At 41.4% G+C, this 13,665-nt stretch overlaps 1 protein-coding gene across 1 annotated transcript in view; it reads left to right on the forward strand.

Moving 5' to 3' along the window:
• The window catches only part of ccdc88b (coiled-coil domain containing 88B), a 59,331-nt gene that overhangs the window by 25,041 nt on the left and 20,625 nt on the right, over window positions 1-13,665 (forward strand). Inside the window, exons 16-23 of the mRNA XM_080901415.1 lie at window positions 543-722; window positions 3,422-3,762; window positions 3,919-4,078; window positions 6,002-6,373; window positions 9,434-9,595; window positions 10,539-10,816; window positions 10,991-11,134; window positions 13,455-13,641. Of these exons, the coding sequence (XP_080757541.1) occupies window positions 543-722; window positions 3,422-3,762; window positions 3,919-4,078; window positions 6,002-6,373; window positions 9,434-9,595; window positions 10,539-10,816; window positions 10,991-11,134; window positions 13,455-13,641 (1,824 nt within the window). The remainder of the gene's footprint in view (window positions 1-542; window positions 723-3,421; window positions 3,763-3,918; window positions 4,079-6,001; window positions 6,374-9,433; window positions 9,596-10,538; window positions 10,817-10,990; window positions 11,135-13,454; window positions 13,642-13,665) is intronic.

Consider the following 13,665-nt stretch of genomic DNA (forward strand, 5'->3'; position numbering starts at 1 on the left):
ACAAAAACAGCTTTTATATTGATTGTCATAAAAATTTGTTCAGCCAGATGAAAATTTTTAATTTCTTTGGTAAGTTTCTGATCTACACTGTCATGATTATCATACAAAAAGGTGATTTTTGTACTTAGCTGTACTTTACATTAAATGCATGATGGAAAATATTTGCAAACATGGTGGAACTTGAAGCTCACCAGGTTGCTTTTGTGAGCATTTTTGCATTTCGCTCAGGGCAGCAGTGTGCCAGAGTAAAGCCTCGCAAAGCTGCAAGAGTATCTGGGATTGTTTGTGCTTTTGCACACTCATCAAACCTGCAGTGCACCAACAACAGACCCTTTGTGTTGTTTGCCAGTTAACTGGAATTATTAGGAAATGTATTTACTCAACACTTCCTTTAAAGCTGTAGGTTTGTAGTTCTTTCCTAGAAATCATATATATACAAGACTCATTCAATTACTGGAAAAATATAAGAATGTTTTGTAGTAATAGTAAATGCACATGCTATACATCGAGATTTCAGATGTTTCTAACTGCTTTTCTCTCAGGTTCTTCAGTCTGAGGGTCTAGTTATGGAGGAGGAGTTGTGTCGCTTACGAAGCCAAGCAGAGCTTCACAGGATGCAGACCACAATCATCGCCACTCTGGAGGGAGAGCGGGCTACACTCGAGAGAGAAAGAGACACGCTGCGCAGCTCCTTGGACGCCTTGCGCTCCGCCCAACGCAAGGTTGGAGAGTACACAGCCACAGACTTGCACACACAATATAAAGACGCCAAATATGCCCATGAACATGGCAGATGACACTGGACTTAAGAGGGAAATAGAAGAAGAAGGGCAGATAAAGTCAACCTCTGTGGTCTGCTTAAATAAAAACATCCCATCTGGATTCCACTTAACCAATAAATTTCAGTATTTCAGCAAGCAAATTCCCTTACTGCACGACTGAGGCTTCAACATGAAGTGGAACAGTTTTATTAAGCTGTCGGAGATGCATGTTAACATTTTTATCCACCTTATATTGAGCGAGCAAATCAGATTTGAACTGCAGTATTCACATATTGACAAAAATGTGAATACTGAGGAGGGAAGCAGGTGAATGTTTTGGTTTGGCTTATTCAGTGAATTTCTGCAGATGGAAATTCAAGCAGAAACCCAACTGAGAGCCACCTTCTTCAGACAGCCCACTTTGGGTCATTGAAGTCTTTGTGAATACGGTGCAATTTAATGTGCAATTTGCAGTAAAAATTTCAACACATAAGAAAAACTGCAAACTAAGGAAAAGAGCACTGCTAAGTCAGCATTAAAGAAATACCTTAAAAGGGATTCATAAATACCTCCCACTCAGAAAACGCTGTATATAACCCTCCATCTGATGGGGTAATGTTCTTTGGTGACACCCTCCCAGTTTTTTGAAAGTGAAAACATCAGTCTTTTTTGTGGCTGTTTGGCCTAAATGTCTACTAAAATTACTTCTGGCTAATAAACTACAATTTTCTTAACCAAGACTGGATGTTCTTTAACTGTACACAACATATAATTGACAACCTATTGTAAAGAAACAGCACGTTAGAACAAGTGTTTTCCGCTATGACGCATCCCAAAAACCTGTTTTGTGTACATTTAGTTGCTTGCATGAAAAAGTAGTGCAACTCTGGATGGGCTTTTCCTACCGATCTGCCACACTTCTCACGACATCGCATCAAACCAGAGATGCATCTTTAAAAAACAGTGCCTCATTCCTTTGATTTCTAAACACTAAATCTAACAGCACACTCTCATAATGTTAGAGCTGAGAAAGTACTCTGCTGTCACTTGGTTTATGAATAAAATAACTTAAGTTGTAAGCCAGCCAGACGTCAGCAGCAACTAAAAATTTGTTCATTTCAATATTTGATGTTTTAGCCCATGACACAGAATGGATTCTAGCTACATTCGAGGTAGACTTCACATTCCGACCACCAGCAGGAGAAGCAGAGAGCCAGAATTCATGAGAATAAAACAGTGCATGTTAAATGAATCATGAAGTGTACTTCTTTCAGCTGTAGGTGTAAGTAAAAACAAAATAGGAACTCACGTCTCATCCTCGTTCTCCCTTTTGCTTCCCTGTCGTTGTGTACGTTTACTGAACTGGTTTGTTTTAAAGCATTTTTATTAATTTTTTTAAAAACCCTCATATATCCTGGAAAAATTGATCAGATTTTCTGCTAAGTAATTAGATTTAGTCCACAATCTGGAGGACGCTGTTTTGTGTCTTGGAAATAACAAAAATCTACTCAATATGTTTTTTCTATAGGGCTTTGAGTGTTTCTGAATTGCATTGCTTACATCCACGTTTGATGATGTGGAGGGGTGCAGTAATGTGAAGTATGGTTATTCTCGTAGGCGGCAAAAAAATGTACATTTACTCAAGTGCTTTAAAGTACTCTTGACATCCTTGTAATTTCTATTTCGTCCCTCTTTATACATCCTCTTCACTAAAGTACAGGATTTAATAAATTAGGTGAATTTCCCTAACAGGATTTAAAGGTGAGCATTTTAACATTCAGGAAAATAATTATAGACCACAGTATTGCTTATACAGTAGAAATATCTAACAGATAAGCAAACAGTTCCTGTTATTTATATAGAGTTCAATCTGCAGTTTGGTTTCAGGGTAAATTAATGTTTAATGTTTTTAATAGTCTGAAAACTTTTGAATTACTTATTTTTGAGCTGTATTTTTAAAATATATTATTGCTGTTTTGATCCAATCAAATGCAAGGACCTAAAAGCAGGGCACACAGCAGGAGGCGGGACTAATGAAAGCTGTGGGAGCTACAGAAATCCACCAGGTACCAAAGATCTCAGAGTATGAGCAGATAAAGTGCCCAAGGTGCAATTAAAAGGCACAAAACTTAAACAAGGTCCAGCCCGGGTTGACTTGAGGACTTGTGAGGTGCACTGGGGCCTGGCCCAAAACAAACAATGCCGAAAGGAAAACAGACATCATGACAAATAACTAGAGACGGTACTATAAATACACAGAAAACCAACTCACTATAATAACACAGGGGAAACTAAATAGGGCAGGGAAGGAACATACAGATAACAGCTGACTCTTAGACTAAAGCAACTGCCAAAATTAAACAGGAAGTTACTATAAAATAACAAGAAACAAAAAGAGAGAAACAAAGAAGTGAAGAGGAAAACACTAAAAAACACGAGGGATGAAAACTACAAAAGTAGTAGAATCAACAACCCAAATGCAAAACTGTGCCAGTGGTTTAATTTTTGTACTCTGATAAAGTTAATTTTATGTTTATTGCCTGTTTTATTGGCCACATGCTTTCGTGTTGTCTGTTGCACTTTCCTCTGTGATTATGGGGGACTTATTTAAAGCGGGCGTTAAGAACCGAAATCATCCTTTGTGTTTTCTCTTTTGCCAGAGTGACCAGTTAGAGCTCACTACTCAGACTCTCAGAGCAGAGTTGGAGCGTCAGGGCCGCAGTTTGGAGACCTCACGCCGTCGCGAGGAGGAGCTGGAGGCAGAGCTCCGCGAGGCTACCCTCGAGGCTGAATCTTTGGCCAGGGCACGAGATCAGGCGCTGCTGGAGGCTTCACGGTTAGAGCAAGAGAAAGAGGTGTGTCAGTCAGAGCTGGATGGCCAACGGAAGGAGGGCAGACAGAGAGAGAGGGAAGCGGGGAGACTGAGGCAGCAGCTGGAGAGCACAACCCTGGCCCTGGAGCACAGCAACCAGAGAGCCTGTGCTCTGGATGCTGAACACAGGTACACACACTCCTAAGGACATGGAGTTAACCTTGATCATGCAGTTAACTTTATAAGGCACCAGAGACAGCACTGTGCTGAACAGTACATTTATCTTTAATGTCAACTCTGTCTTATGCAACCAGTGTCTAAAATGTGTTTGTGGTGTGCGTGTAGACGTGTGTGTCAGCAGCTGTCTGAGTCCAAGGAGCTCTGCGCTCAGCTGCAGGACCTGGAGAAAGAGCTCAGCTTTCGATTAAGCAGCATGGAAGAGGGTAAACAGCAGCTGCAGGAGCAGTATGCAGAAGCACAGGCCAAGATTAGCGCACTGTCCCAGGTGTGTATGTGTGACGTGGTACTTTAGTTCCTAACGGTAAGCACTGCTGCAGGGATGTGGTGGAAAATTCACAGGCAGCTCAGCAGTGGAAATTACTATTATTACTGAAATGAATTCAGTGTGTTCACACCGGAAAAATAATGAGAAATGCAGAAGATTCAAATTGTATTTTTTTTTATCTGTTGATGGACACTGTGGTCCCTCAGCACAGAGCATAATGAAAATAGAAATGGTGCTCAAAACTGGAAAAAGGAAAACAGTAACACTTTATTTACTACAACATAAAGTGAAGTATGCATACTTAAAGTGTTTGTTTAGTTGCATTTGAGTGTGGATTTTATATACTGTGTGGCCACAACAGAATGAAGAAAATGATGTCGACTCCTTTCTGCTAACATTAGAAAAAGCTATAAAAATAAATACATTCTGAAAAACTCAAAATCTTATACAGTAAGTAAATAAACAATTATGTTTTAAGCTGAATTACTATACTCATTTCTAGATCCATATTGTTTATTCTTTTATTCTATGTTAGAGTAGCTGGTGTGAATTCAAAATAAGTCATATATAATTCTTGTATAATGTAAACAGAATTGGTCCTAGTGCGGATCCCTGTGGAACTCCATAATGAGCTTTAGGATGGGAAGAGGATTCCCCATTTACATGAATTTACAATTGAAATCTATTAGATAGATAGATAGATAGATAGATAGATAGATAGATAGATAGATAGATAGATAGATAGATAGATAGATAGATAGATAGATAGATAGATAGATAGATAGATAGATAGATAGATAGATAGATAGATAGATAGATAGATAGATAGATAGATTTTTATCCATCTATCCATCCATTCTAAGAAAACAAAGATTCAGCACTTGTTAGGCAATGTTCTAGTGGTGTGTTCTTGTTGTTTATATTAGTTATTTGCCTACTAATTTGCTATCTAATTACTAACTTATACTAATTATGATATAATGTTATTAGATTGAACCACTCTAGGACCACAACTAGTATCAAACTACTCACATGAGGACTGGTTCTCACACAGACTAAGAACGTAGTGTAAATGGGTGATAAATGAAAGGAAAAACCAACATAAAGTTTCCTAGGAAGGTGTTGGATTACCACATATTGAACAGAACAGCTTTAATATTCTCTGGCATTGATTTCCCAAGAGACTAAAGTCTGGAGGGATGAAACACCACACGTTCACAACATAATCCCTCATTTGGTGTTTTAATAATAATGCTTGTGAGCACTGTCAAACACTAAAATGTGCTGTTGGTGTTGAGCTAGGTTGCAGTGTACAGACCGCGAAGCCATTATTTCCATATATATCAAACCACTCTGACCTCAGTTGTCCTATGGATGGTGACATCTTTATCCCATGAAGACTGAAATGTTTTATCACTACATTGCGATCAACAACTTTGTATTGATTTGAACTGGGTTGTCCCTCGAAGGGGACGAGTGTGCTAAGGAGAACATACATGGGTGCATAAGGACTGCTGAGTCAAACAAACCTTTGTGGGGAAACATGTATGTAGGTTTCGGGGCGATCGTGACTCAAGAGTTGGCAAATCGTCTTGTAATCGGAAGGTTGCCGGTTCGAGCCCCGGCTCTGACAGTCTGGGTCGGTGTGTCCTTGGACAAGACACTTCACCCGTTGCCTACTGGTGGTGGTCAGAGGGTGGTGCCAGTGTCCGGCAGCCTCGCCTCTGTCAGTGCGCCCGAGGGCAGCTGTGGCTACAATGTAGCTTGCCATCACCTGTGTGTGAATGGGTGGATGACTGAATGTAGTGTAAAGCGCTATACAAATACAGGCTGTTTAGATTAGTTTTTTTTGTGGTGTTTACAGCAAGTTCCAGAGATTTTAATCGTTATACTTTCTCACTATTTCTTTCTCTCTCTTATCAGGATCTAACCCGTGAGCAGGCTCGTTCTGAGAAACTGGCCACTGAAGTGGCACACCTGAGCCAGAAACTACAGCGATCCGAAGCCGAGCGGCAGTTGGCAAAAGATTCTCTCCACCAGTCACAGGAGAGAATAGAGTCTCTCTCCCAACTCTTAAAGAAAAGTGAATCTCTGCAGTTAGAGACGAGGAGGGAAAGTGCACAAGTGAAGAGTGCGCCTAATTCAAATTCAGAATCGACAGACAAGCAAGACATGTCACCTTTGGATCAAAGCCCCGAGGCTGCCAAAGGCTGTGACCTTTCCACGACCCGCGATCATTTCATGGGGGAGGCAGAGAGGCATCTCAGTGAGAGGGTGATCGAGCTGGAAAAAGAGGTCTGTATTTGAATGTGTGAGTGGGTGTTTGGGGGTTGGTGTGGGGGCTCGGTCTTCCCTGTGAGGGAGATGATGTATATTATGTTGAAATTCTTGCTCTAGGGATTCTCGAGGACGATCAGCTCACAGTGGGCCACTTCCCAGAGTGCAGCACTTTATTTCCAAAACTAGTGCTTTATCTCTGCTCATCGGTTTTAAAATGTCACCCCGGCTACTGTTAATCTTCCTTATCTCCTCTGCTGCTTTTCTGCTTAAGCTCTTACTGTCTCTCTCTCACACTCACACATACTCTCTAACATCAAGCTGTGAGGGGCGCTTCCAGCATTGCCAAGGTCACAAATTTCACCCGGTGTGGCTCTCACTCAGAACGTTATTACGTCAGTGCTTTCAGGTTTTGTACAGTAGATTAGTCTAGATGAACTAAGGCACAAACAGATCCGGGCTACATCCTGGTTCCACTTACACTTATTAATGCACAAACAACGATTGCGGATGAAGACATCTTCACATCTAAAAATGCAAGAATGCTCTACTTAAGTAAATAGAATTAATAGCTGCACTGTCCTAAAATATTAAAAGTGGAAATTATGCAGGAAAATGGCTCCTGTGTGTGATATAGTGTGCAGGATTGTTAATACTAAAGTTAAAGTAGCATTTTAATGTTCACTCCTTACTGGCTGTAGCTGCTGGAGGTGGGAGCTCATTTTCACCTGTTCGTACACGCTTGGTCATAACTGAGTAGGCACCCCCTCGAGTGTCAAACAATAAAACTGAGTAGACCTGTCATCATGGGAGAAGAAACAAAAAAGTATTACCTCCTTCTAAGCTTTTTTCTTTTCTTTTTTTTGCTTTTCTTGAAATATTAGGGTTAAATCTCACCTTTCTGGCCCCCTGGGTTTCTTATAAATGAAACCATATCAGAAGCTGAGATGAGAAATCACTCTTTGGTGAAGCATGACACCAAGGTTTATCATAAAGCATCACAAGCTAGAATCATTGGTTTTTGTATTTCACAAACTGATGCAATAGCAGTATTAAGATCAACTGTAATCTGAAGCAAAGAAGCGAGACCCTCTGATATACTAACTCAACAAGTCTTTATTGGGGTACACAAGTTGCAGAAGTGAGGAGGATGAGGTGGAGCAAAATCATGGGAGAGCTGTGCTGGCAGAGGATGAATGAATATGGTGACCATGGCAGTTAGAGCAGATGGGCAGGTGAGGGTGGCTGTAGCTGTAGAATGAAAGCTGGCCCAAGCTGAATGGTGAGAAGTTGGTAAACAAACACGGGGAACAAAAGCTAAACTGAAGATGAAGGCCTGATGTAATTACCACAATAGCTCTGTGGTGGAGTTGGCCTGAAGTGCAGGTTAATGAGTAAATGAACCACCAATCTGCACGCTGATTGGGAGAACAGGAGATAACAATCCATGTCTGGCACACACAAATAGAAACAAGACAAACAGGCAAGGAAAACAAACAGGAAATAAGACGCGTGTGAGCAGCAGGAGAAAATACCTTGCTGCTGCCAGAGGTCAGAGGAGAACAGCCAGACTGCTTCTAGCTGATAGGAAGCCAACCGTAACACAAATAATCAAATGTTACAACCAAGGTATGCAGAAAAGCATCGCTGAAGGCGCAACCTTAAAGCAGATGGGTTACAGCAGCACAAGAACACACGGCGTGCCGCTCCTGTCATCTAAGAACAGGAAACAGAGGCAACAGTTCACACAGGTCCACCAAAATTTGATGATAGAAATGAGAAAAATGCTGTTTCATCTGATGAGTGTCAGATTTGTTCTCCAACATTTGGAAGGTAGGGTTCGAATTAGGCTAAAATGAAACGAAAGCATCGATCCATCCTTCCTTGTGTTCAGGCTGGATGTGATGTGAGAGGGTATTTTCTTGCCAGACTTTGAACTCCTTAGTACTCCTATCTGAGTATTATTGCTGACCATGTCCATTCCTTCATCATGATAGTGCACTCATCTCCTCATGGCTGTTTCCAGGAGAATAACGGACCATGTCACAAAGCTCAGATCATCTCAAATTGGTTTCTTGAACATGACTGAGTTCACTGTACTGTAACCATATCTCAATCCAGCAGAGAACCTTTTGGTAGAATTAGCGAAATCTGCAGCAACCGTGTGTAAGTGTATCATGCGAGTTTGGGCCAAAATCTAATAGAAATATTTCCAGCACCTTGTTTAATCCGTACAATGAAGAATTAAGGAAGCAGTGAAGACAAAAAGGGGTCTAAGTCAGTGCTAACAAGGTGTACCTAATAAAGTGACCAGTGAGTGCAGTTATTTTGTGCCACTGACATCAGAAGGGAGAGAGGTAGGATGATGAAGTAGGAGAAGAATCTAAAAGTGACTGTAATAAAAAGTAGAAATCCCCTGTGTAGCACTATGAGTCAGTCAGCAGTACATGAAGACTCCACAGTGGGGGAAAAAATAACAACCCCACGCCAAAACTGAGCTCTAGACTCTCTAGACGATGCACACATGAAATGTGTTGTCGCTCTTCCAGTACTTGCAAATAAAATGTTCAAATAAAATCGCAGCGTAGGGGGAGTACAGCTGACTTGTTGTTTGCAGCAAGTTAATTTTAATTTTGGGAAATACACCAGATTTTACACCCTCAGCAATTTATAAGGTGGTTTTCTTTTCATTTCTAAACTACCCGCCTCTGTGCCAAATCAACACATTCCTTTATTTATCAGAGCAGACTGCACCAAATCATGTGTCATCAATAAATTCGCAGATTTTCTGATTGGACCATTAAAGCCTGTGGAAAGATTGCACTGACAGAAATCTCGCGTAAACAACAGATGTGGACTAATGAAATATAATTTTTAACATTTATGTCAGACACAGGAGGAATTTCATCTCTGTGTTTATAGAGTGACACAAATGTCGCATAAAGATGCTACCTGACTGAGAGCACTTTAAAAGGTCAGCGGCAGAGTTTGCCCATGTTCAAATATTATGGATGTTTCCAGAGCCAAATGTAGCACAGACATTATAAAAATGAAAGAAGAGATTTTTCTCCCCCTCAGAAAGCGGTGGCGGCTGCAGAGCATGAGGCTTTGCTGACGAGATTGTCTCAGTCCCAGGAGGCTTGTAAGCACCTTGAGGAGCAGCTGGAGGCTCTGCGTCGGAACTCGCTCAGCCTGCAGGACTCCTGCACCAGACTGCAGACGCTCAACACACAACTACAGGTGACCTAACACACAGACACAGAGCGTGGTTATGGCTGAAGTTGATTTGTTCAAAATCGCACATTGTTTTTAAACCTTTTGTCTTCCTAAAGTGAAACGCATTCAGTCTTTGTGCAATGAATTTTGACGTAAAGTGCGCAGGGACCTGTTAAATTATTGGACATTATTTCATATTTGTATATCCTCTAATGTGGGGAGTAAGATGACAGGCTCAGTGCCAGTGTCATAGCATAGCACTGGCTAAAGAGCAGAAAACTAGAAGAAACAGCCCATCTGGCCCTGTCCAAAGGACAAAAACTACCTACCAGGTTTTTTAAAGCTTACTAAGTATTCTGCTGTAGCCTATTTGATTATCTCCCTCACTTAAATATCCTTGTATCAAAGGGTTACTGCGATCCTTTATGTCAGACTGTCCGGTTTGGGATCATAATGCCTCGGTGTCTGACATAAATTTATTGTAAACTGTTCTTATTGGAATTTGTTGCTCAGAGAGAAAGGACAGCTGTGATGAATGTCTTCATAAGAGATGGAGAAAATATTCCAGTGAAGAAACGGGTAGTTAAACAGATTCTGTGATCCGTTTTTATCAGATTGATGATCTCATCCGATGGAGGATACAGGAAAGGATCCGTTTTTTAGACAACAGAGGCCAATCGGAGTGTTTTTAATTCATTCTGCTGACTGGCTTGTGATTGCTCTGGCTTTATACTTGGTATCAGTCTATTTATAAAACTCAGCAAGAAAGTGAAAACTACCAAAATGTCAAACCATTTCTTTAAGCGCCCAGTGCTGCACACATAATATCTTGTTTAGACCCATGGCAAAAGGTTAATAAACTAACTTTCAAGCTTGTTGGCTTTCAGCTCAACCTTTTGAAATTGCTAAATTACAGACATGGTCTCTCTGTTTTCTGTCACATACACACACATACACACAAACATAGGTGGAGCAAGCGTCACTGAGCTCCCAGCATGCAGTGCTGCTGGCACGCTGCAGTGAGAGCGAGGCACGGTGTGCCACCCTAGAGGCCGAGTCAAAGGTGTGGGCGCGGGAGAGAGAGGAGTCCGCGGCCAGAATGGACGCTCTGAGGCGGGACCACGAAAGGATGACGGCGTTGCAACAGCGTCAGGAGGTGGAGTTGGAGGAGCTGGTGGAAAAGCACTCTCAACTGAGGAACAACAATCGCAGCCTGGAGGCCCAGCATCGAGAGCTGGAGGGCAGGTACAAACACTCACTGACTTAAAGACACGAAATCTTCACTTTGAAGATTTGTGACATATTTTCCATGTTTGAAAGGACTTCTCCCCCAAAATTAAATATGCACAAAAACATCTTGATCTATGAAAGACACACATCATCTTTTGTTGAAGGTAAATCCTGTGCTTGAAATATTAGGTACAAGGAGCTCTTGGATGGCAAAACCCAGCTGGAGGAGAGAGAGCGGGAGATGAAGACGGAAAGAGAGAAGATGGAAACGGAGGCCCAGAGGAGGCTGGAGAGAGAACGAGAGCTGGAGAGGCTGAAAGAAGACAATGACAGGTAACAAATCCAGTCGGGGATCTGATCATCCTTTCACGGCACTCGTGTTCATTTGAATGTCTGTTCAATGTCTGGCTGTCTTCTGTTTTGGTTCAGCCTCAGCTCTCTTATTGTCGTCTTTTTTTATTTCAACAATAACTGGAATTTGTAACAGAAAGCACATCTCTCGAAAACATTGTGCACTACCTGCTCAGTAGGATGCCAAACTGCAGGCGGGCAAGGTTAGCGACTAGCTGGTAAACATATTAGAACGGAAGAATCAGACATTCCAACCAGGAGTTGTTATAACAATTCAAAGAGAGGGAAAGTTCCTCGGATGGACAGGAACAACTTTAAATGAAGAATAACGTTGCTCCATGGCTGTGGTTAGTTAACAAGTGGCTTTAAAATGCCAGTGTTGTATTTACCTAACATAACTTATTTTTTCTGCCCTTAAGTGGCCAAAAACTCATTTCCAGAGTCTCAAAACACCTTTTTACACAGTAAATATTTTGAATTGTCACAGTGGGGAAAGCACAGGTGGAATTAATAACTGGCTAGTAGCGCAAAAACCAGAACATCCCCAATGTGGAATTTGGCCATGTGTGCCTTTCCTGTAGTCAAACTGTCCAATGTGAGCACTTTTGTTTTCTCTGTTTGCAGTTGAATTATATTTGGCTTCTGAACTGTACTCGCTGGCCATTTTATTAGGTACAGTTGTTCAACTGCTTGTTAAAATCAGCTGATCATGTCAGCAAGTCAGTGTATTTGAACTTAGTCGAGACTACTTTCTGAACTTCAAACTGAGCAGCAGATGGGGAAGAATGGTGATTTATGTGACTTTGAACATGGCGTCTTGTTGGAGTATATCAGAAGTGGCTGATCTACTGGGATTTGACCACACAACCATCTCAAGGGTGAATAAAGCAACTTGATATCACAGCATGAAATGGATACGCATGCAGAAGTTGTGGTACCAGCAGGTGGAGATAATTGATTTAAGTAACCAAAGTATGAAGGTATGAAGTATATTCCAGAGTGTTTCTGTGCCAGAAATGATTACGCTAGGTGGCTGATATGTTTTCCATGTAAATGTGTTAGTAATGTCTGTTTAATTGCTTTCCTGTGATTATTTTCACGTTGGGTTGAAATAAAATATCTACCTCTGCTGGTACTGCAGCTTACACAACGTGTGCATCCATTTCACGCTTTGGAGAGACACAAGTGTGAAATCACGTTGAAAACATGGTGGACCATGCTTTTAGGGTTGCATAAAGGTCAGAAAAAGAAGAAAATATCCAGTGAGCAGCAGTTCTAGGTTCAAGGTGAAAATATGTTGTTGATGCTTAAGGTCAGAGGAGAATGAGCTACTTAGGAAGACAAAAGTTTGTCCAATAACGACTGATCACAACTAAGGTTTATAGAAGAGCATTTCTGAAGGATGGGCTATAAAAACAAAAGACTACACTAGAACCCTCTCCTGTCAGTTGGATCTCGTGTAAGAACGGGAGACTGAGGCTACAATTTGCATAGGCTCGCCAGAATTGGACAATAGAAGATTGGAAAAATGTGGCCTCTTCTGATGAGTCTGGATTTCTGATCCACCACGTTGATGGGAGGGTCAGAAAATTTCATGAACAGCATAAAAGTATTTCCTCTTCTTAATACCAACTGAGCATTTTTTTTAAAAAAAACAACAGCCTACCTGAGAGTTACGCTGACCATGTCCACCCCTTTATCATTTATTCATTTGGCCAAACAGAACAACTTTTGGTTGTAGTGGAATGGGATGTGCAGCAGACAAACTGTGTAATGCTATCATATCAATATGGACCAGAATCTCTGAGGAATATTTCCAGCACCTTGTTGAATCCATGCGATTAAAAATTAAAGCAGTTCTGGAGGCAAAACAGGGTCCAACATAGTATCAGCAAAGTGTACCTAATAAAGTGTGTGTAATATAAAAAGTTTGAAACTGAACTTGAAGTTTCTACTTTAATATGACTGTGACTGATTAGTTTTAATGTGTATAAAATACTTACCTCCAATATGATTATGTGAATAATGTATAATTTTCCCACCAGTGATGTTTTCATCTTATTGCAGTCTTTCCGTCCTCATTACACAATGATACTGAGATGATTACTCCTTTTTCAAACAACGCCGAATGAATTTACTCTTTAAACATTTTGTCCGAGATAATATCTGTTTGTTGTTGTCTGGCTTTGTGTAGACTCCTTGTGTTGGATAATAACACAGTGATCTTCAATCACAGAGTAAACAATGACGCAAAGCACTTTACGAGAGCGCATAACAGTGGCCGTGCGTGTCGATGTTGCAGGCTGCAGGCCCACCAGAAGGAGTGGTTGGCGTCGCAGGCGGAGCTGCTGGCTCAGGGCTCGGTGCTGAGGGCAGAGCTGAACGCCTCCCAGCTGGAGAGGACTCGGCTGGAGGGCGAGCTCAGTGCCCTGAAGGAAACACACCAAAGCCTGGACCTCAGCAACGCTCGGCTTACCAGCCAGTATCAGGTATGAGCTGATACACAGAAATGC

Source organism: Rhamphochromis sp. 'chilingali', assembly GCF_963969265.1.
Source record: "Rhamphochromis sp. 'chilingali' genome assembly, chromosome: 13".
Classification (NCBI taxonomy): Eukaryota; Metazoa; Chordata; class Actinopteri; order Cichliformes; family Cichlidae; genus Rhamphochromis; species Rhamphochromis sp. 'chilingali'.